Source organism: Oxyura jamaicensis, chromosome 4, assembly GCF_011077185.1.
Source record: "Oxyura jamaicensis isolate SHBP4307 breed ruddy duck chromosome 4, BPBGC_Ojam_1.0, whole genome shotgun sequence".
NCBI classification, from domain to species: Eukaryota; Metazoa; Chordata; class Aves; order Anseriformes; family Anatidae; genus Oxyura; species Oxyura jamaicensis.
This window is the reverse complement of record NC_048896.1, coordinates 8,128,057-8,153,166: the sequence shown is the minus strand read 5'-3', so window position 1 is coordinate 8,153,166 and position 25,110 is coordinate 8,128,057. Positions and strand designations below refer to the sequence as shown.

General features: G+C 44.9%; 1 protein-coding gene across 1 annotated transcript in view; it reads right to left on the bottom strand.

The window, feature by feature from the left end:
- The window catches only part of GPC4 (glypican 4), a 69,221-nt gene that overhangs the window by 10,466 nt on the left and 33,645 nt on the right, over positions 1-25,110 (bottom strand). The window contains exons 3-4 of the mRNA XM_035324584.1: positions 13,400-13,791; positions 1,828-1,993 (exon numbers count right to left, since the gene is read on the bottom strand). Coding sequence (XP_035180475.1) covers positions 1,828-1,993; positions 13,400-13,791 — 558 coding nt within the window. The remainder of the gene's footprint in view (positions 1-1,827; positions 1,994-13,399; positions 13,792-25,110) is intronic.

Below are 25,110 nucleotides of genomic sequence, written 5' to 3'. Positions count from 1 at the left end.
TACTTAAGTAATGAGTGGGCAAGAAGCCCTTAGGGAGGAAGCACTGGAAGAAGAAAGCTTTGCTTCCAACCTGGAATTGCACTTATTTATTTTGTCTTGTTTAATAATCTTAATTATTGTATGTAGTCCCTGATCAGTCTTGTGTGACAGGGCTTGCTGGCTTCCCCCAAGTTTCGTTTTTAGTTGCATACCACCTACAGCAATTAGCTGCTTGTGCTTTTGTCTGTTTTCTGGCATTATGCCCTTCTCTTTCATGGGATTCCTCTTTTCTACTTGGACTAGATGTTTGCAAGTCTCTGGGCTTTGAGCTATTTCAGCAACAATTGTAGCTGAAATACTTAATATTCTCATGAGAAAGACGGCTGGCAGGAATGGGGGGGCGGGGGGAAGGAATGACAGCCTCACAGAGAATGACTTGGAAACCCAATTTAGTGTCACATTTAACTCCCTATATGGAACACACAGGCAAAAAAACACCTTCTGAAATAATACCCTTCATACATAGAGTTGGCACAAGCAATTAAATGAAAAGCCTGTACACAAAACACAAGTTCTACAATTTAAATCTAGCCTGAGACACCAATTATCAGCAATTTCCCTTTTTTATCTCACAGTTTAATGAAAGGGATTTTTTTTTCCTAACAGTTTTTTGTTTGTTTTTTGATTTTTTCCCTCCAAGAGCAGGATTGGAAGAGTACCACAGCCTTGTCAGTAGCTGCAGAAACTTTACATGTGCACTTCATCATACATTAAAACTGTAGTGAAGCGACTGTTCCCAAAAGATGCTTCCACAGATAAATCAAAGCTCCTTGAAAAAGAGCACAAATGAAAACATTTAACATTGTCTTGTCTGTGCCCAAAAAACGTGATGTGTCACAAATTCTGCAGTCTTGACCCAAGGTAGAATTTAATATTTCAGTCTACTCATATATTAGACTAGTAAGTCTACCGCATATATCAAATAGTAACATTTATAAGCATGGAAGAGAAATAAACAGGAGGAAGAGAATGGCAAAAGTATTTGCAAAGCACCACACACAGCCTGTTGACAAAGATGGTAGCTTATCACCAAATGAGCTGTTTAGAAACAGATTTAGACACATTACATTTAAATTTTTAACATAAAATACAGGTCTACAGCCAAAGCTCACAATGGCTGATGGAGCCTCCCAGACCACATAGCAAGATAAATGGCTTTAGGAAGAACAGATGTATGGTAACAACAACATACAAGGAGTCATATGGAAAAAACCAGCTTGCACCTACACTAGAGAGAAACCAGTGAAAGGATGGGAAGGCTGCACAGTGGGAGTCCTTGAAAGCAGAGGCAAAAGGCCGGGGACCAAGTCAGCAAGAGAGGGGAGGCTGCAGCAGCAGATCCAAGGGCATTATGAACCAACCATCCAACCAACATGGCTTTAGAGGTAGCAAGTCTCTGCACCAAAATGTTTCCCTATTTCTAACTGGTATTTGGTCTTTATTTACCTCAGCCTTCACATTTTGGGACACTGTAATGAATCGAGACAGAGGAGATACATCACAGCTGGGCTTGCTCCAGCAGTAAGAGACACTCCAGGCCTACAAGCAAATGGCAGCTCCATCTCCCTAGAGTTTCCTGCAACAGAGGTCACTGGTGCAACGGAAGTCTCATGTATTTAGAAATTAATGTGAACTGCAAAAGCTTTGTTCTACACAGAGATATGGAAGAAAATGATAACCTATCAGATACCTAAAAATCTGCTGTAGCATACATCTGTTCCTAAAAGCCATTCAGATGGGAGAAACAGTATCAGGGTATCCTTACATGCAGTTTTAATGGGACCTTACCCATAAAGGTATTCCACTCGGTGTCCAAATCCCCTTGGTTGGCCAAGCAGCCTCTCATGACATTAAAACAGTAATTGTAACAGGGCTTCACTGATACCAGACCTCGGCAGTACGGGCAGTACATCATTTTCAGCAGTGCTCTTGTACCCTGTGGTGTGGGGTTCACCTTTAAAAGAGAAAAAGGAGAAAGAATAAGAAAATTAGCCCTCAGTCACTAAAGCAAGGATAAAAAGAAAAAAAAAAGCATTTACCAGGGGGCAGGTGGAAATGGAGTTGTGCAAAGGAGGTGTAATCAGGCCTGATCCACAGGTACACAGTCCCAGAGATCTAGGTTGTGGATGAGGATTTTGGCTTACTTCCTTGGGCACACCTGCTACTCAAGGATCACAGCCAGTTCTCCCCTCTGCAGAATGTAATCTACACTGTCACACACCCACAGAGATGCTGAGGGACCTCTGCTTGGGCTGCAAGGACAGGCACCCCAAGGGGGACATGCAGGATTTGAGCTTAATGAAGGTGATCAAGCCAACAGGGAAACCGCAAGGCTGCATTACCCATGCCCTTCTTCAAACACACACTGAAGATGACGACTCTGGACTTTCTCAAGAAAAAGGGGCAGAAATGTGATGCTTGCTGATATTCCCCCCACAAAACCCATGAAGAGCAGCTGCTCTCCTCAGCTCTTCCCTGACAATCACCCAGCAGGGCTCTCTCACAAACAGACCATCTCCTTTATCTGACAGTCAAACCCCGCAATGCAACATTTACATGACAGACACCCAGCTTCATTTATACTCAGCACCCACCACGCTAAATAGCATACCCACGGAGGTAGCCACAATTGATGGAGGTGGCAGCCTCTTGGCACAGAGTGCCAAAAGACAAGCTTGGAGGACTCTCAAAGCCAACATACCTGCGATTTTGCCCTGTGGCCTGTGCAGGCGGAGCTATCTGCAGCAGGCAAGTCACCTCTGAACCCTCAACAGGGCTGTTTTCAGAAGTGACTCATGGTCATTCATGTTTGATTCACTCTCTGGCCCAGCTTCAAAATATTTATTGAAACAAATTCCACATAGTTGGCCTGAGAAGCGTTAGTGCTAGCACCAGTATTGGTACGGACCACGTGGTGGGTCCATATGAGGCACCAAACAGTCTCCCCCAGGAGCCAGTCTGAGGGTTGACTAAACGTATGAGAAAATGGAAAATTAGGACAGAATTGGAGATATGCTAACAAAATACAAACAGTCTCTATAGTTTTAAGCAATGTACTTACTACTTCTTTTAAGGCGTTTACAGAGTGCCCTAAATAGGTTATGATCCAAGACCATGCCAAGGGGAGGAGACACACACACACAAAGAAGAGAAGAGGTCATTCGGTACAAGTGGAACATCTCTGCCGGCTGCATGGGAACGGGTTTTGTGGCAGAGAGGATGAGAAGGCTGAGAACAGGCAAATTAAAGTGAGGAAGCCCTCCGTACAGCACATAATGGCCTTGCTATTGAGAAGCTCATCACAGCATGAGGACTATAGAGAAAGCACAACTGCTCATTGCCTATTCTGGTACAAAATTGTTTGGCAGCACACGGAACTAGCAAGCAACAGATTTGAAAACAAAGAAAACCCATCACATAATCAGTTCTTTGCACAAGATTAAATGGAGGGCTGCAACTCTGTCACAGATCTCCCATGCTGAAAGCTTTCATCGACTCCAGGGAACGGTGGAAAAAGCTCAAGCAATAGTTTTTACTAGCACGCACACACACACCCAAAACCCCCCAAACTCAGGACTATGAAAATCCGTGGCAGAAAGATCCACGCAGAACTACCACGTTCAGAAGCACCACATCCATCTCCACCAGTCTGAACAGCAGTTTTTAAAAGGTGGGAGAACATCCTCAGGAAGTGACCCCATCACCTGCTGTGTGCTCATGCTTTTCCCCAGGCACCACCAGTGGCTCCAGACAAATCTCCAACTCCTGACATCTCTGGGAACAGGCTAGCTTTGCCAATAACAGCAGCAGAGTTTTAAAACCTCTTTTCTTACAGAAAGAGATTAGGGATAGAAATCTGTTATCTTTCTGCTAACTTCAGAAAGGCCACGGTTTCTCTTCAACAGGCAAGGAAACCGAGTAGAAAGACAGAAGGACAATTTTCTGTGGTTTAGAGAGCTTGGAGTTGGATTTTGGCTGGCCAGCAGTATTCAGACATCATCTGTATCCAGCTTATCTGCAGCTCCAGGGTACAGCTACAGGCATTCAGGGCAACTGAGCTTGCTGCTGTCAACAAGAGCCACTTTAATGTTCAGAAAGGAAACGAGATGCCTTCATACACACTCCAAACAGAGGGCCTGTGACAGCTCTAAGACATGAGTTAAGATCCCAAGAAATAGCTCCCTGCAAATGATGCAGACAGGGAAGATGCTGTCAGAAACCACCACGTGTCTGGCTAAGACAAAATCCTTCGCCGTCATGCTGCACTGAGCACACAGGACAAAGAACGGTTGTCCCCTGTCCTGGCGGCTGAGACGAGCCTCTCGGGGACTTCACAAAACCAAGAATTCATGGCACTGTGGCAGTACATGTGGTCTCAAGCCCTCACAAAAGCCCCCACGATAGGGGAATCCTGCCTACAAGAGGAGCCGTCCGCAGAGCCATGACTCCAATCAAACAGATCCTCGCAGAGCAAACCGAACAAATGCTGTTTTCTGTGAAGACATCGTGTAGAAAAGCAAGCGAGACGGAACCCATTTAGCAGAGCAAAAGGAGGTGGGGCGCTCAGTGCAGAAAGCTGCTTGTGGTGGCGGGGGAATCCGATTTGGAGGCTTCAGAGCACGCCTGTTTGGGAGGCACAGCGGGAGCAGGAGCCCCAGCATAAAACTCCCAACTGGGGCAGCATGGCTTTAAAGCAGAGCTAGTTCAAGTGCTGGGAAGAGCTCATGCAACAGAAAACAGCTAAATCAGATGATTTATAGCAGGAAAACTGGAAACAGACATATGTAAAGGTATCATCTGCCAGCCAGATGGTTCTGTCCTTGCACAACAAAAAAAAAAGTTGGGGGGTGAGAACTAAACACTATCTCATACCCAGAGACAGAACTTTGGAGGAACCCCCACATTGTCATTTTTTCCTGACAAAAACCCCCTTCTCATGTCACCCCACAGTGGGCGCCAGGACCTCCAAACTTATTGGAGGCTCATCAGCAGATCCCAGCTTGTCCCATCACTGCTTGCTCTCGCAAAAATGCTCTGCATCCTCCTTGGGAAGAAAATTAGCAAGAGGTTCATTGGACCAGCCAGGTGCTAGAGCAGTGTAAAAGTGGGCCAGGGGGCTCCATTAACACTACAATAGAAAGCTGAAGTTTTATGAAAGAGATTGCATGGCAGAGTGTTACGAAAAATCACCAGCCAGGCTGTGACCCAGGAGGCGCCTTCCCATCTTAGGTTCCCCATCCGCGCCGAGCGGCTGCAACCTCACAGCATCTGCCCCGCTTTGATATTTCATCGGGTTGATCTTTATGAATCCCAGCAGATGCATGGGAAACTGAAGCCGCTTTCCCACGTTCCATGGCAGACGAACCGTGCTACGAAGACACCGGCCGCTCACTCAAATTAGACACCGCACACTTCCTTTGAACAAAGACCCCACGTGATTTCAAAAACAAACAGGGTTTTGCTTCCTTTCCTATACAGGTTTCTAACTCTACACAAAACTGAGCAGAGGATCATACCAAATGACAGAACACCAGTTCCTTCAAACCTCAGCCTGCAGCAACTGCCTAGAGGAGCCATAGTTCATGATGGACACAACCCACAGGTAAGCTCTTATTTTACAATACAACTGCAGGTGAAAAGGGAGACAAAGTGGGAATTCACAGGTCCAGGTTTGTCATTTTATGGCTTCAGAGAAGCAACAGGAAGGCACAAATAGAGATCGCCTGTAAGGGAGAGTTTCGGGAAAGATTACGAGTAATTACACCTCGTTACAACAGTGATAAATGCTTAACTGCTGCGTATGGCTGCAATGAGAACCTTACCCCTGGCAATGGGCCCACGCCCAGTCCAGACCAATTCTAGATCTGTCAGAGGGATGTGCCATATGTTGCACTGGCAATTCTTCACAAGCTTTTAATGTTCACTCTGCCATGCCAGGTGCAAGCTCTTAAAACACCATTGTATGTAACAGTAAACCCAGATATGCTTTGTTCTGTGGTTGTGTTTATCTTGGAAAGCAACTCAAGTTCATTCAAACTCTACTCTAGAATGACCCTCAAAACCAAATAATCTCCTTTCTAATAAAGCAGAGTCCCAAAGAAACCTTTATTTGCTGAAGAGGATTTACTCCAGTAGATTTGAACCCAGGTAGTACATTGTAGTGCACATACCCTGTAAAAGCTTGTAATAGAAGTAAATGCACTCCAAACCCTTCCTTTTATCTTGTGAAATTTATTTCCTTTCTGTGCTGTTCCATGCCACTGCAGCAATCCATCACCCTGTGGTTTCATCATGTAAATTACAATTTGTCCATGTCTGTATGCTTTGTCAAACGTGAAGATTAAAAGCTGTTAACAGATGTGTTTTGGCACCAATCTTCACATTCGTATCGGATTTGTTCTTTAAAAATTAAAGATTTTCACACAAACACAAAAACTAAACAGAAAGCAAAAAATGATGGGATTTCTGTGATTAACTCAAACATTTCATACCATATTTGTTGAGTACCCCCCCAGCTTACATTTACTGGAGAAGATGCATTCATGCTCCTGTAAAAATTATGTGCTCTCAGTTTAACAAAACTTGTTTTGTTGTTGTTGTTGTTGTTGTTTTATGGATACATTGCCATTTTCACCACATTTTAAAATCTCACATAAGGGAAATGGTTTGCCCTGTGTCCTTAGACTTTTCCTAGTAGTTAGCAAGTGCATCTGGATGCATGCTTCTGGTACAAGCTTCACCTTTGAAGCATTCACCTATCAAGTGAAATGCCTTGTTAACACCCTACATAAAGCCACTAAAGCTCAAGAAAACTGACCCATGCAAGCAGCTACGGTTCAGAGGCTCATCCAGTTTCTTTTCCCCCAGCTTCCTAAGGTAAGGAAGAACTGAGGAAGGGTGATAGAAGTCCAGCTGTGGATGGTCCTGCAGGGTGCTGCAGCCAGACTGGCAACTCCCTCCAGCTGCCAGACAGCCAGAGCCACATTTTATCCTCTCACTCTACTCTAAAGTTAACATTAAGAATGTTAATATCAACATTTAAAATCCTGTCAACTTTAATAACTATTTATAATAACATTGATAATTCAGGCTTTCTTATTTTTCAAGCTTGCACAGCAACAGCATTGTCATGCCAGCAGCACAGCCATCAGAAAACAAACTCCCACAATTTGAAAATGGATGCAGTGAAATTACTTTTGGTTCTTTTTTATTTATTTATTTAAATGAATTAGAGCAATACTAGATAAATAAGATTGAAAGAGTGACTTCTCAGTGACACAAAGATGATTTCAGGAAAAAGAAAAAAAAAAGACACAGAAAAACAAACAAAAGCCTCCAAAACCAACTAAAGGACTGTTTGATGCTCCAGGTGAGCAGCCAATTGTAAGACAAGTGAAGAGTCATCAATTTTGGGGATCAACACAGCCTTACTTGTATATTTTTTTCCTCTACTCTGTCTTCTACAAAAGCATCATCTTGGCACATGCCAGTCAAACATTCAGCTCACCATGAAGCCGATCACTGGCAGCTCTTGGTTTGCTTCCCCACCCCAAATATTCCAATGAAAGTGTTTTGGAATTAACAATGTATTTCAGCACTTAACTGAATCTGCTGCCCTTGTGTTAGCATATGAATATTTTAGAAGGCATCTCATTCAACCACAGATTTGGGCCTCCAAGGTCTTGCAAAAGAGAGCACATTTACCAGCAGTATTTGGTAACTGCACAGCTCTGTGCCTTGTTAGTATTCGCTACCTGTGGTGACGTTTTCTGCAGCTTTATTTGTCTGGTTATAGTCACCTCTGTGCGAGGAAAAGTTCAAGAGTGCATTTACACTTGATTCACTACTTACTTGTCCCCCCCAAAGTGTATGCAGATGTTACTCTACCAGGGAGGAACAGAACTCCTGAGAACCAAAACACTTGACCTGCTTGGTTTTGATATTAATGTCTCAAAAAGAGAGCACTGTGTGCTTGTTTTGGGAGATGCCATGAAGGATCTGTATTTTTTAGCTGTTGCCCTCCATGACGCATAGCATTATACCATCCTGTGTGCTGCCACCACGCTACCCCTGCTGCAGGTCTCTGAAGTCAACCCTGGGCTTTCCTGAGGGCATTCGTGTGGCAGAAGCAAGTGCAGGAGATGCGGGGCTGCCTGCTTCCTGCCTGGGTGCTGGCACCCCGAGCCTATGCAGGGCCATACAGACCTCTCTTCCAAATGACTCCGCAGCAAGCAGCTCCTGCTTTCCATGTCCTCAGAAGCAGTGCGCCCTCCAAACAAAGATTCTTCTCTAAAGTTCTCTTCTCCCCAACCCAGAGACACAGAGGATAATTATGAGCATTTTGTTTGCTATCATGAGCCAAAAAGTGAGAGCATTTATCTTGGCAGTGATACCAGAAAACTTCCTTAGTTATCCCTTGTATTGTTTTCAGAATTAACAGCTGAGTCACAGCGTGGAAGGGGGGGGGCGGGCAAAGAAATAAAAAGAAAGAAAAAATTCCAGTGGACTGAGATATTCCTACGTGATGCCACGAGCTCCAAACCCACAGCCACATCCATCCATGCACACTCTCAGCCTGTTAAATCCATGATGACTGCTGCTCGAGTATGCTTTGAAGGCTATGTCTAGCACAGACCCTCAGATGGCTGGAGCTGAGGCAGATGCAGCCACATTCTTGGCAGGTCTTCTCAGGGTCATCTTTGATGTAGAGAAGTGCTTAGTATTGTTTTCTGCATTGATGTTTGCCCTTGACACATGGATAGAAACATCCTTGTGCACGGTGGCCCCTCAGTTCAGCTCGGCAGCTTGCAACTTGCTGCCTGGACATAAGTCTTTTTTTGGAGGTCCCTTTGTAACACTACAAGGGCTCCTTGGCTCTTCTGGCTGGTTCTCAGTTGCTCGTGAAGCAGCAGCATCTGCTTCCCATCTCCTCTCGATACACGCATACAAGCAACGAATTTCATTTCTACCCGTCACTTCACTGGGAGGATCTGCTCTTGCCCAACGGGTATCCAGCTTCAGATACAGAAACATGAACTTCTTTCTGATAAAGGGTTAAGGACATGTGTCCCTTAAATCCAACCAAGGGCAAAGAACTCACAAAAGGACATTGGACCTTTGCTCACTGACTAAAATCTTAGATCCAGATCATCTAATGGCAGTGGTGAGGGATGCAACATTTACAGAAGTAAGAGTTCAGTTCACAAATATATTTGCTGATAACGGTTTAAATTCTCATTCTTTTAGTGTTTCATCATTTTCATCACCACTTCTCCTAAGCTGATGTCTGGTTAACATTCACCATCCATAAAGAAAAGCTCGGGAGCCACGGTTAAGGCAATGCAGCTGGAGGTAAGGGAGTTCACACAGGCCAAGAGTAAGCTGGTCTATGCAGGTTCACGCTTCACCTTGTGCTTAACGGATGCCTGATTAGAGATGAGGCAGCTCAGAACAAAGAGGTTTAAAAAGCCATCAGGCTCTTTCTCCAGCTTTCAAGCAGCTGTGGGAAGGCAGATCACCTGCCCTCTCCCACAGTTATCTTCCATAAATGGTTTCAAGAGAATTCCCTCTTTGGCTACTATCATCACACTTCATTAGGAAAGAAATGCCGATACCAAAGAAGCTTTTCCACCCACTACAAACACCTCCAGCAGCTTCCTCTTAGCTTTTACCATCTCTCAAGGACAGCAGATCACAAAGTAGGTGCATTCTTCATATCTTCATATGAAGCTGTGCATCTATTTCTCATGGCTTATACCTGTGCTTACAAAAGAAATACCATTTTTTGCACACAACTTAGAAGCTGCTGCCTGTCCCTGACAAAGCATGCAGGGTTCCCAAGGACCCTTTCCCTGAAAGACCCTTACCAGCTGCTAGGCTGCTCTGTAGACAACTGCACCTCATGGTTTTCAGCATGCCAGGGAAGAAATTCAGGAGTCTCCAGTGCTCTGATCAGACATAAGCATAGGAGGAAAAAGTGGTAAAAGAACCTCAAGACAACTTGTCAGCATAAATCCCCTGGGGACCTACAGAAAACTCACCACCATCACAACTGCGGCGAGGTCCCATCAGCACATCCCCACTTGCAGCTCCGTGGAGAGATTGGTGATGCAAACACAGCAATTCAGCGTCACACGGCTGCATGCTTCATCCTCCCACAGGCATTTGTTTCTGACTCCTGACCTCTAACTAGACCTCTCCTGTTACCCCTTGGGTCAAGCACGCTCCTCCTGACCCTACAAAATGCTGTCAGCGGGCTCAGTCCTTGACTTCACTTCTCTCTTCTCCTCCAACAACGGGGACCTCTGTCCCATACCTGCATGCAACAAGCCTCTGGGCACTTCGCCTTCGAAGGTGTCACGACCCTGGACAGAGACACGGGTTTAACCACGTGTCACTAATTAAGGGAACGTCTCTGCAGCTTGAGAACTGCAGGATTGCCAGTTCTCACCCTTTCTCGGTCATTCTGGGCTCTGGCTTGTGTTTGCTCCTTTTTTCCCCAGAAAAGAGCCCTCTCAGCTGGGGCAGGAAATGTCAATGCTGGCAGCAATTTAACCCTGCTGATTTCAGAGCTTGTCAAGGGCTAAGTAGCAAAAAGTGATTACGGGATGGGCAGATTTCCGTCTCCCAAAGGCAGGGGCAGGAAGGTCAGAGAGAAAGTACCAGGCTTTAGCAGATGACAAAGGAAAGCATTGGAGGCCTACAGCCATCCACAGACAAAAATCAGATGCAGGAAACATTTTAAGCAGGCAGAAATGACAACCTAGGCTTTTTTTTTTCCTTAGATTTGCTGATCAGGACGGATCTAGAGAACTTTGTACTTCAGGACCAAAGGAGGGAATTTGAGGAGTGAAGATTTGAATGGAAAACAAAAATGCATTCTTTTTTTAGATATAATCTGAAAGAAGTCTTTGCTTTCAAAATCATATGTCTTTTTCACAGTTGTATATATGGGCAGCAACACACACTTTCTGATCCAATCACTTCTGAATTAAAGTTATTTTCTAGCACTCTGGATCTGAAATCAAGCATCCACCGCTTTTCAGTATTCTCTCTTCCTTTCTCCCTTTCCTCACAAACTTATGCAAGAACAATACCTTTCTAAACAACTCTCCCTAGTGAAGATGTAAAAATATATAGTATCATTAAAAAGGCATCAGTGTTATACCATCGTAAAGTGCTCTTTGCTCTCCTAATAGCACCACGTGAAAGTGAAAAACAACTGGATCCTTTAGTAGTTTGTATTTCTCCTTCTGAGAATTCTCCATTAAGAATTTTTGACTTGCTTGTTACAAAAAGCATTAAAACTAATTTGCATTACTTTGGTAATTTTTCATAAAGATGAAGATTTATCCCTCAAGTTAATCCATGATAGAAGCAGTTATCCCACCACAACTCTTCAGTAAAAATAATAAGGAAGCAAAGTCAATAGTCATTGTACAGATCTCAGCAAGGCTGGGCTAATCTATATGTAATGCGGGAAGCCCCAAAACACAACCACAAAGCAGCAGGCATAAAAACATCAGCTTTTAAACTCACGTATAGAACATCCCACTGTGTCTTGCAGAAACATGATGTTAGGCTTCCACTGAATGAGACTAACACGCTATTAGAAAAGATTATTCCTTCCACTACTGCAACAAAAGCTTAGGCATTCAGCAGCACAGACTTCTGCTGCCACTTCGAAAAGCAGATCTGTTGCACGATCTCCAGTGCAACTTGTGAAACTGAAGTGGAAAGTGCAGTAACTTAATTCTTCACGGAGCATGAGCTATTTTTGCAGCTGAGTGGGTCTCTGGATAACCTTGCACACTCGAGCAATTAATTCCAGAGTTGAAGGCAACTCTACACTGGAGGATCTTCAAAAGGAAAAAGGAAATCACGATGCCACCTTGGGTTCATGACTTTTATTCATAACAGATGCAGGGACCGTAGCCCTCATGGTACTGTGTCAAGTCTGGAGACGTTTTGATGAATTCTGAGCAGATGGGGCATAAACACAATCCCTCAATCACACACGTTTACTGTCTATCAAGTGATTGCACATTCCCCAAAACCATACTGGGGTTCAGCATTTGGATCTCTGGAATACTTCATCTTAATGGCCTAGCAGTGAAAATTCCATCGCCTCTTACCTTTTTTTTTTTTTTTGACCACAATACCTGCCACAACACAAAGCAGCCAGAAACAAGCCACAAAATCTGAAACCCCAACCAAGATGTCAACAGACTTTTCTAGTGACCTGACATGGGGGTATGCTTAGCCTGATCCAACACCAACCCTCCTTCCCACAACTTCCCACCACAGGATGGCATCACTGAGGCTGGAGGATTCTGTGGTCTCATCTATTCTTTTTTTTCCCCCCTTTCTAGGCACTTAGGGTGATTCAAACTACTGCCTGCCCTTCCAGCCTAGTGTTTTATTGCTCTGCAGCCAGGTAGAGAGACAGTAAGCCTCTCTGCTTGATTAAATGATTATACTAAATCTTCTAGACCACAGGAAATGAACTGAGTTTGTTAAAAGGAAGTCTTTTTTTTTTTTTTTAATTTTATATAATCACTTTAAGGGGATTATCTAATACACCTGTTCCATCTACCATAAAACTCAAACTAAATTACAGACAAATCTCATGTGAAAAAACAAACAAGCAAACAAAAAAAAAAAAAAACAACCAACAACTCATCCTACTTTAGCTACTCCAAGGTGATTTATATGAACAGAGAGGTAAACATAAAGGTGACCAACACATCACATCTGCTTGACAACCCAAAAAAGTGACTTAACTGTGAAAGTCTGTGGCCTAGCTTACACTGTGTGTGTGACACCAAACAACTGGCTCCTGTCCTGTACTTATGACTCCAGCTTAGTGTTATCATGAAAGTACTGTTTGCTTGTCTAATAGCCTCTCCCCATGCCTGGGAGCAGGGAGCAAATCATCAGCTGCTCCGTAAGAGATGCCCATGACTCGCTGTAATGTCAGGGCTATATTAAGAAGAAGGTACAGTCATTACACAAGCGAACATGGTTATTTCCACTGCAGATGGTAGTTAACTTCCTGCCTGTTGCTGTTCCATAGACAGGAGGACAAGCACCAACCAGGAAAATGTCCCTGCTGCTGGACTGCAACACTGGACACTGGTGGCCAACACTGTCCACGACCCTACCACACAACGCACAGCTGGGCTCTCCCCACCAACAGATGGGATTTGGTGCCATCTCTGCTCAACTATCAGCAACTCATTTAGGTACCTACATAAGAGTCAAGAGCATCTATCACATTCTGCAAAATTGGGACAACACGGAAAGAAGTTACCCACAGCAAGTCCATGGGAAATGGGCATAAGGGCAAGAGGGAGCTCACCGCAGACACTTTGCTCACAACATCCCTTGCGACGGCAAGGCCCTGTGCGAAGGTGCGGGCTGCCACAAATGCTCGCGTTACTTGTAGCTTGAGCTTGCGCGGCACGTCCCCAAAGGGCTTCAGCTGCTCCGTGTACTTGCTGACACACTCGAGGTACTCGTCCGTGAAGTGGTACTGTGGGTTTACCAGCCGGAACATGCGCTCCAGCAGGCGTGCCCAGAACTCATTGAGCATCTCCTCTAGGTTGACGTTGCCACCCACATAGTACCGCTTCAGCTCCACGAAGAGGTCCTTGAACAGCTCCGAGTTCTGCATGTACAACCGGCCGTACGTCCGCACGAACATGTCGTTCAGCGACTTCTCAGCGTTTTCGAGAAGTTCTTTGAAGAACTCTACAAAACAGCAAAAGAAACCATGGTGAACGCTAGCATTGGGTTGAGCATTTGCACACTGCTTAACTTGAAAATCCAGTGCAATGAAACCATCATCTAAATGAAATGGATTTCAAAGAATTTCTGTATCAAATTCTCAATGGTTTTCTGTACCTCAAAATTATTTATTTTCATAAATAAACCATTCTCAAAAAAAAAAAGTTCCCAATCCTAAGACTCGGGTGAGTGAAATATCTTTTGATCCATACTAAAAACCATGACAAAACTCAAACTGGATAAAATACGAAACAAAGAAACTTAAAAGTTTCTTAAATTACCTTTAAGATGGCTGAAAAGAACAACGTTATCAGAAATCAAAATGTGTTTTGCTTTAAAACAGCTGTTTTGAACAAACTGCATCTTTCTTTTCAGTTACTGTTGATTCATTTTACAGAATGATCATAAACCAGCCTAAAAAAAACAAGTTTAATACATTTTTAAAAACAGACCCAAAAGATCTACCTTTGGGTTCTTTCTCCTGTCTTTCAAGTTTGTCAGATCTCAGGGAAGGGCCTGTCTCCAATTATGTAATTGCTCCTGATTGCAGACAGGGCTTCATATGTTTGTGGCAGTACAAAGAAAGTGCAATTAAGTGAGAATTTTCTCAAAATCCAAAGGCTAAACACTTGACACTGACAAGAAGGCCAAGGGATTTTTCAGATGACAGAAAATGGTCGGGGGCCTTGGGGTTTCATGGCTTTCAAAAAGCAAACCCCAGCTTCGGTTCACTGTCCGAGAGCACCAGACAGACCGGTGCCAGCGAACAGACACTGCTGAAACACCATCGCTGCCTCTTGGCAGTGCCACACGCACCTCTGACGCTGGTAGTGAGTTGAGCCAACGACATCTGGCAAGGTCAATTTAAATAATATTCCCCACCAAGTCAGGGCTGCCAAAGCCTCGACTCTTGGGGAAAATGCTTTGTTTCTGACAGACAGAGGTGCAGGTACCACCAAGGTAATTTGGACACAGAATAAGCTGACCCACACCAGCACAAACTGAAAGAAATCCTGCTCCCATGTAAGTAGCAACAGTACAAATAAAAAAAAAAAAATTGCATTTAGGTAGATCTGATGAAAAATCGCCGTACTGGATAGTCTTCACCTTGGATATGCAACATAGATGAGTTAAAATAAAATGAAAAAATAGGGGAGGGGTCCATCAAAATCAAATTCATTTGGGCCATTTTGTAACAAAACTCGACTTTATATGAGCATGGAAAGGAGCTAAGGAGACCAAGGGTAAGTGCCACAGGGACTTCCATCACTCTGGTGACCAGCACACACTCCTCACAGCTGGGGTTTTCTCTGCCTACCCAACAGGATCTGCAAAACTCCCCCAGGCAAACAAAAATCATGCAGTGCGGGTGCCTGGTGCTCACCCGTGTGCTCCCGGCACCCAGGGTGCAGCTGTGCCACTGCCCCACATTGCAGGGATGAGGGAACCGGTTATTTTATGCATGCCACTCGTGACTGAGGATTCTGACTTCGCTTTTTCGTAACTCATATTCAATAAATATTTTTTAATAAAACATGCCTCTGTAATTTTTTTTTAAATCCTCAAAGGAGTAATGTTTAGAGACAGAAGTCGTTAGAAGGAAGAGGTAATATATTCTGGCGCGGTGTGAATTTAAACCTTGTTAAAACGTATTAAAGTATGCTGAAGTTCAGATTTTAGTCTTTAAAGTGCTCCAGTACAAACAAAGACTAACACAGAAAACATTTTCTGGAAAAACTGAAACATTCTTCGAGTTCCTGATGAACAAAGTCATGGGGCTTGGTGGTTGACATAGCTGTATATAATGCAGCCTCTTAGGAGCACAAGAGAAATGATCCAGGGAAGAAGAGATTGATTTCAAACACCCGACACGTCCTCTGTCCAATATCAGCAGGAACCTCCACTTTCGTTCCCATGACTGGCATTTCCTCTCCAGGAAGATTTTTTTCTGTTGAGTTTATACTATAGAGATTAGCTTGGTGTATATTAATTTCTAATTCACTTAATCATTGTGAAGGCTCACTTCCTTCCTTTGCTCAGACCTTTTAATATCACCAAATAAGTTGTATATTTAAACACTTTTGTACCAGGCACAAGAGCTGGCAGATGCATCAGCGAAACTCTTCAGCAAGAATTATATTTTGAAATTATATTGATGTGAAATCTATTAAAGATTTTCAACTGCCAGTCGAAAGGAACCCAAAGTAATGTTTTAAGCCAGGAAAGTTATAATCTTGATACATCCATTTCACCATAACCAATCCATTCTCCTGCCTAGACTTATTTTATTGGTTACAATCCAAACAGAAAGTTGAATAAACTGATCCAGGCTTTAGATCTCTTTGCAAATTTTAATTTAGGCTAGAACCAGGTATGTTCATTAATTATCCTAAAACAAGAACACTAATTAGCTGTTAATATCTGTGCACCTGCAGTCTTCCAGACAGCAGCTTTTACTTGCTTAAAAGGAAGGTAAATACAGGAAATGAAAGCTTCCCACCAGAACCAGTCATGTCTAAAACCCCAGCACAGCACTGCTGAAGGAGGTACCATCTACGTGCAAAGCTGTTTCTGGCTTGAGCACCAGAAACCATTTTTGTAGTCAGAAAACACACATTCAGGTGCCACTCCCCGGCTCAGAAGGGGAAGAGGACAGAAGAGCCTCCGTGTTTGCAACGCAGAGCTGGCATTCACCTTCCTGCCCTGCAAAGCTTCCCCTCAGCATCCTCAGCACATCCCAGACTGTGCCATCTGGGGCACCCTGGGACTGGCATGGGTGGCTTGGCTGCGTGAGGCCTCACTGGGCATGGGGAGGCTCTTGGGGTGGAATGAGAGGTTGAGAAGCCAGAAGACAGACATCGAGCATGGCACTATGGCTAAGGGTGAACCCCACACCAGCAAGCGGGGACAGACATAACAGCGGGACGTGCACAACGTGTAGTGCAACGCACAGTCATCGCGTTAGCACTCTTAACTTGGTCAGCAGCAGGGATTAAATGGTAGATACACGTTTTACTCTGGCTGTTGGCACATATCAAGTCTGCAGCCTCAGTTTCTGTCTTCTATCTTAAATAAATCAGCTTTGGCACAAAGGAACATCAAACTTTTCTCTACACAAACCATGGGCAAAGACATCTGCAGTGAAGAGAGGAAAGTCCAAAAGTCCTTTTTATGACTTAAATGCTAAACTGTCTAGTAATTCACTCCCTCTTATTAGGTATTAATTCTCCCCTCCACAGAAACAAGCTGATTAGCAAACGCCAGTGTAACCCAGCATTAACCTTGCCACCACAAGAAGAAAAATGGCAGGTTCCTCTCTTACATCTTGACTGTTTGCTGGGTAAAATAAATGACCACCTTTCATTTGTATTAGAAGTTGACTTGTTCTCAAACAAAGCAAACACACAAAGGACTCAGTTGCTTATTTTACAGCACTGTAAAAGCACGTTTTACAGCTGTGTTGCAAGCAATCTGTACTCATTAAATTATCACTCTGACAGGCTTCCTGTGAAAAGCTGTCAAACGCAAACATTTTTCACAGACGACAAATCATACTTTGCCGGTGCTCTCTGAGACTCTGCTATCCTGAGAGATATCAGGCTCTCATTTGCCTACCAGTTATCTTGCTTAAACGCACAGACCAAGGGGCGGGGAGGCCTCTAACAAACAGGCAAAAATCAAGGAGCACACAAAATCAGGAAGGGTTTCACAAACTGATATGCAGGAGCATCAACATGGTTTTCAAGGAAATCTCACATGTCCCATCTTCCCGGTCTCCTAGCTAGTAGGAGCGTGGAGAGTTGTCTGAGTTACACGGAGAAGATTGCCACTTTGCTGTGGTTAAATCTTTACAGATGCAGGTCACAGGCATGCACTGGCAGGACTAGGGCACAGGCTGGGTCTGCTGGACAGACAGACAAGACACTGGGAAGGACAGACAGTGGCACCACATTCAGGTGGGTCCAACAGCTCTGGTCCAACCCATGAAAGACGGAGCTGCATAAAATTAAGGGACAGCATCTGTGGAGCTCTTACTAATGCAGAATTATTACAGGAACAGAGGTCACTTTAAGCAGGAATCCTCTGCAAGCAGTGTTCCTGAAAACCCACTTATGAGCCACCTCTGCTGATCACTCTGTATTTGGTATCGGTGCTATTCATGACTTTACTGAACACTGCAAACTATGAGGAGGTGTATAATGAGCTGTCACCTCCCTAAGAATTCTCAGTGCTGCCTTCCCAGCACCTAACATACTGCTTGTAAGTTTATTTCTGCTTGCACATTTTACTACTTTGCCCATCTCAGCTGAGCCCCGCTGATGCAAAACTATCTTGCAGCTCAGGAAGGTGCCCCAGAGGAAGGAAGCAGGGCTCAGCCATGCCGTCCCTCTACGAGGGTACCAGTGCTGCCATCCACAAAATGCAGCTGAGTTGCCCTGCAGGATACCAAGCCAGAAAACCTTTCCTAATAAAAAGAAAAAACTTTGAAATTTGTAAATAAATCCTCTGGACCCTATGGACTTCGATGCTCAGAGGAAGATGACATTTCTAATGCAGTTGACTTCTAGAGACAGAAAAGGATGTAATCTGCAGTCAGGCAATCTACAGCTCTGGGCTCTGTTTATTCTTTTAACACATTTGAATTTCACCATAGAATTTCAATGAAAACATTCAGGGAAAACCTAGAGATGTCATGGAACAGTAAGAAAGACTGGACGTGAGATGTGTGGTATTTCTGTAATAAGAGTCCTGGAGTAAAAGAAATCCCTGCTTTTAAACAAACCCCTCCCCATAGAAGATTTTTCCACAATAAGAAAACTTAACCATAGTTACTTGGCAATTTCCTTTTTTCAGGTAATAAGATGTATTACCTGTTTGCAGCTTGAGGGCAGACCAGCCCTGCCAGTAACCCAGCACAGGAGAATGCTGCACCTCCCGAAGGTGCTTCCACCTCCAGAATAATTCAAAACAATCTCTCTTCCAAAGTGCGGATACATTAGCTATTTGAAAAAACACGATTGCTCCACCCACTGCAAAGCACAGGGCAAATTCCACCTACAGACAATAAATCCACTTCCTTGGACTCTTTTAATCTTGGATTCATAGGTCTCATCTGAAAATATCCTCTTCTTAAGAACAGACACAACATTTTCCTATTCCTCGTGCTAATGTTTTCAGATATATTAAGGATGGATTTTCATATTAGAGGGCTTTTGATGGGAAAGCCCTCTGCTGTAGGGTACAGCTCTACCTAAATCAATGACAGCTCCTGGAGATTAGAGAAGCACATCAAGGAGGTGCATTCCACTTCACCCAAAGCCAGCTCTGGCATTTCCTAACAAATGCTGGTGATGAAGGCAGAAGCAGCAGGACTACCCAGCCCAAGCCGCCTCCCAACCCCTGGCAGGACCTTGTGCCCTCTGAGGCAGCTGTGCCCCAAAGGGTGAGCCCTCCAGGCTGAACCCACAGCCAATCATCCTACAGTGTGAAGTTTTGCCTTAAATTTCTTCATCGTCAGGGATGAAACATGTTTATTTTTCAAATGAAACCTCTTTATGGAGAGGCATGACATTCTGCTTGAGAAACACTTCCTCTTCCAGTAACTGCAAAGAGTACAAGCATGAGTGAACGGGGGCTCAGCACCAAAAAGCCCACGTTTCATTGAGGAGAAAACCTTAACTGCAGTGCAAAAAAAGGCAGTTTCATCCGAGTCCGTTAAGCTAATGCCCCCTCCACAGATGCCTGTTTGTTTGCCGTGTTAGGGTATACTTGGGTCTTTCCAAATGAAGGCCAGATCTACGCTGCACCTTTCCGTTCCCAACAGTCTTAGGACGTGCTAAATTTCCCATGCAGCGGCTTTGCTTATTTTATAGCCATGTTTTCAACTGGCCATAGAGATATTCTATTCAAGGTTTCCAAATTAGCTATGCAAACCGATACCAGGTAGACATGCAGTTAATCAACACACCTTAAAAACAAACAAAACTAGACTCAAGCACACAGAGGGAATACACTGCATTTTTACGGGCACAATTAATTAGTTTCAGATAATTTGCCACCCAGCTTTTCAGGTATACTTTTAATATGTTGTCCAGATTATGATTAATTAAGGACCGTCTGTCTTACCGAAACCTTTAATTTGCTTGTCTGTATAGACAATTACACTTCCTAGTGTATACAGGAGAACACTGCCGCTGAAGAGATTAATTATATTTTCCTGTGAGGGTTTACCCATAAAAAGCACACCACAGCAAGATGGATTCCCAGCTCAATGTCCCTGTTTGAGCCACGTCCCCAAAGGCTGCACCATGAGGGGCCAGCACCGTGCCCATCCCCACACCCTCACAGACTTTGCATCTGTGGATGCAAAGTCCAACCCGCAGCTGCTCCTACTACGCGAACAGAATCCAAGCCAGACAGATAGAATGGATTCAGAGGAAAAGGCACAAATGTTCCACAGCTCTTTTCACCTCAAAGTTGAAGCCATCCATAGCTACGCCACCTACTCCAAAGGAAAAAGATTTTTTTTTTTCCTAAATGTGCCTCATTACTTTTAATATTCCTTCACTTCCTTTATTGCATATACCACATTTGTAATTTCCACCAGGGAAAAACAAACCATAGCTTAACAACCTTTTTCCAGAAGTGTTGAGAAACCGATGAATACATAGTGTTAACACATTTATTGAATATGAACTCAGGAAGGGCAGGGCAAATCCACAAGCTGTTTCTCTGTCCTGTTTTCAAACATGTGTTAGCACTTACTGACATGGGAAGAACTCTTCCGCATAGTTTGAAGAAATACAGGCTTAAATCATGCCAGTGTCACAGCAACAGCCCTGACATGCGAACCTTAGAGAGCTGGGAGGCACTAGAAAATCTCCCAAAACTTTGCTTAATTATTGAAAGGTTTCAAGACAAAAGCAACAATTAGCCCGTAACCCCCTAAGGAGGAGGAAAAAAAAAGTTCAGAAAACAGGATTCCTAGAACTTCTTGCTTCTGGTGGGCCCGAGATCATTATCTGTACTTCAGGAAATCAAAGGAGCTAACATACAGCCCAAGAGAAGTGCTGTCACACAGTGACCAAGCTCCTTAAAGGAATAAGAAGCAACAAAGAAGGGAGGAAAAAAAAAACCACTGACATCTGTGATTCAGGCAGCAAATAACAGCACAACACATTCTGTTCCACCTCACAGCCATCCTAAGAATTAGGAAAGCAACACTATCAGAAATGCCCTTGGTTCCCTCTCGGTCCATCCCACAGGACAAACCCCGGCTTCGCAGCCTGCTCGCTCCCATTTCCAGAAACCTTCCCTGCTTACGCGTCCTGCTCTGGGTCAGCTACGGCGGGCTTCTCCCACTGCCTGCTCCTCCAACAGCACGTCCTTCATCCTCAGCTCGCATCTCCCTTGTGACCATGGCTCAGTCATCTTCTCCAGCACACCTCCTTGTCGCTTCTTCTCCCCTCTTGCTTTTTCTTCCCTCCACCGCTCTGCAGTCTCCCCACGACTAAACTTCACCGCACCCAATCCCCAGTCTCACTGATGCAAACACATCTATCGCTTCCCAGCTGCTTTAGCCTGCTGACCCACATACATTCAGTACCAGAACACCAACTTCCACCCCAGCACAGAAAAAGTCAGATGAAAAATTTTAAAGCAAGCCCCTTCAAGTTGCTTCCCACATACCCCATTTCAAAGGAGTCTTCTGGAAGGCTGGGAAAGGTATCTCATATGTCTTTTTTTTTTCCAAGCCTCCCTTCTTTCAACTGCTGTTGAAGATCTTGAAGAGGACCTGTGCCTCTAAATGACGTTGACAGCTTTCTTGCTGCCATAACCTCAGATCCCCTCATGTCCTATTTGCAATATGAACTCTTCCGGCCAGGGCCACCGCTCTTATCCATCCGGCATGCAAACAGCTGGATGCTAAGACACTGAAGACACAGTCCACTGAACACTGATAAAGCAGCAGAACAAGTCAGCCCTGTACCAGCAGGATATCCCACTCTCAAGCCCACCCCAAGAACCCAAAGCACAACCATCTCCGTCTGCATCCAGGGGAGCAGCTCCCAAGACTACACCAGCAATCAGAGCCTGCACATACACTAGGTGATTTCTTAGTGCAGGAGGAGGAAAAGAGAGTTAATTTTAAACAGACAAACAATAGCTCGTTGACTGGTTGACAGCAATTAGGAACCAGAGAGCACCAGACACATTTCCTGTATCCAAGTATGAAGTGTGCTGCCCAATCTTTGTTTTCTGAAAAAACAAAGGGGTAAGAGCAGTTCACCTGAGATCTCAACAGCAGAACTCCTTGGACAGAGATGGCAGAAGACTATTTGATCCCTCTAAGCCCACAGAAAGTGGCTTTGCCCATTGCTGAACTCTTCACTCAGAAAAACCTCATCCTCTGCATACCTCCACGGGGCAGGAGACTCCTCCCCCCTTGAGATGTCCTCCCCCCAGGGATGCTTTGACCTCATCACCCTTCTGAGCCTCTCCAGAGAGAGGTCTGGTCCCCCTCACTGCTAGATGAGCATTGCCCTTCTCAATAAAGGAGAGGAAAAATCACAGGGGTTTTGTACCTTTTTAAAGGCCTCCAGATGGAGAGAAGCCAGTTAAAAGAAAAGAAAGAATAAACAAACTTCCACTGTACAGAGAGCAGAGAAGGCAGACAATTTGTTTCATTATTGTTGGAGTGAGTGGGAAAGGGCAAAAAAAGGCCTCAAATGGGACATTTTAAAGAAACTGTGTTGGTGGTTGCTCCCTCCCCCTTTCTCCTAAATCACTCCACCCCTATCCCAGACAAGCACAGGTCCAAAACCAAGCCTGAAGGACTGGCTCCCAGCAGGAGGCAGCTGCTTCTACTGCAAAACATGAGGAGTCTTCCCACAACTCTCTGCCCTGGTTGGCGTGTGAGGTTTGGTGCCATCCTTTTCTGCAGAGGCAAGAATGAGGCTGTGCCTTTGCCTAGATGTGAGTGGCAGCAGATAGACAACACTGCTGTGTTACTCGTACGTTAACAATGCAGTCATCACCAGAGCATTTGCCAGAGGAAAGGTTGCAATGGTAGAGCTCTCTCCACCAAGCAGATTTATTCAACAACACAAAAACCACATGGTTCTTGCACAAGAAGCGTTAAAGGTCCACTACATCTCCGGTCTCCCTCTGTGAAAGTCCTGCTACACCACGACTCCTGGGAGCAGCCTTCTGCAGAGATCATTGCACCAGAACCAGGATGAGGCCAGCGGGTCCCGCAACACGAGGGGTGCTGGCACATGAGCAGGGTGAAGCCCCAGTTCTCTGCTCTTGCAGGCAGCTTCCAGTAAAAGAGTTAACAAGACATTAAGGTCCCAACAGGGCAGTTATTTTGGTAAGGCGGAGCGTCCTGATTGTCTGCCAAATTCTAACTATAGGAACTGGACACCCGCAGGGTTCATCTTTCACCATTTGCCTCCGTGCCCTCTGGAACAGTGGGAAGGAGACCACTAAGACAGATTAGAGTGAAGAAAGGCCACTACAAAGGGAAAGCCTCCCCTCTTCCCTCAGGACAGAGGACGGCTCTCCTGCAGCACCCCGCCTGCACACATGCTGTACCCACCACACAGCACAACGTGAAGCCACACGAACACTGCACATCATCTGTGAGGAGGCGATGGACCAGCAGGAGCTGCTCTGGTCTCTCCCCAGCTCACCTATGCTCCTGCTCTCTATCAGGACCACTGAGTTAGCAGGCAGGTTGCATCCAGCCCACAGGAGGGTCAGCACAAAGCACCCACTGTTTCAGCCTTCCCTTTATATCCTCCAAGTGAGGAATCAAGAATTTGGGGTTGAATGCAGCTAAACTCCCAGAGGTCCCAGCGTACCTCCCAGCCAACTCTGACCTGGAGACAGCAGCTGGGAAGCCAAGGGTTATCCAAACAATATCTAAATAAAGAAATTAGATTAGAGGTTATTTTTTTCCCCAGATTCAACCAGAAACCACCTCTTCCGGGGGGCGATGTTCCACTCCCCTTTCTCAAAACCTACAGAACACCTAAACACACTGACCCACAGCCAGCCCCAAAGAAATAACCCCCACAGGACCCAACCTGTGGCGTGCTGTATTACAGGGGCCCCTCCAGCCCCTCTGCCTATCCCCAAGGGGGTGCACCATGGCCCCACACACCCCTTGGGGGCCACTGCCCAGCTCCTGCTCAGATTCTCTTTCTTCCCACTCATTTCCCGCAGGGGTTTCGCTTTACACTTTCATATTTGTTCCATCTTAGATGTTAATGGAAAAGTCAGAGGGGAGCAGGGAAGAGAGGAGCAGAAAGGGGACACTCAACATTTAATAGCTTCCCAGCTGCTGGCTGGGGCTGAGCAGTTCTGTACAAATCCTCCTGTTACTTGGGCACAGTGAGCACCAAACCTACCGTCGGCCCAGCCCACTGTTTGCCGCCTTATGGGTGCATAATACTCCTACACAACATGGGAAGCAAAAGCTTGCTTGCCTTCCCTAAACCCAGAGCTCACAGAAGAAAGGTACGAGACTTGGTTTAAATGAAACAGCTTCTTAAATGCAGTGGCAACAACAAAACAGCCAGCACTTCACAGACTCACCCCACCACAGCAGTTATTTACCAGACCCGCTGCTCATGGGGTTTTGGGGATTTGCCTTCCCCTCATTCACTGTTCAATCACAGTAAGCCTACAAAACATCACTTCTCCCTAGAACAGGCCTGGCACAACAGTTACGTCTCCTGAGAGATTCAGTGGGTGTCTTTAATTAAAGAAGGGAAAAAAAAAAAGCAGCCAAAGAACATTTTATCTCAGTAGCAACAGGATAGCGGAAATGCTGAAGAAGAGTTATCTGCTGCTTCCTGTCCCTGCTCCAATTCCTCCAAACAGCTGAGCAATTTCTGCTCTGGCATTCACCTCATCTTCCCCAAACCGCTGCTCTCCTAGCACAGCCCCCAGCATGGAAAACTTCAGCCTGAAAGGGCAATGGAGATGAAAGCTCAAGTTTAATAAAAGGGACTGAGTATTTACACAGTCTTAATGTCACCATTAATCCTTTTAACATTATTAAACCTTAGGAGGGGGAAGGGCAGGGACACTGACTGGCAAAGAAGAGACGAGGCAAAAGAGATTTTAAACATTCCCCCCCAGTTTGTTTTTTTGTTTGTTTTTTTTTTTTAAAGCCCTGCCTTCTGTGGCAGATGTGGTCACAGCTGCACAGCTTCATGGCAGCCCAGGACAGGCACCACACCTGGCCACCCCTCCCACATCCTGCGACTGTCA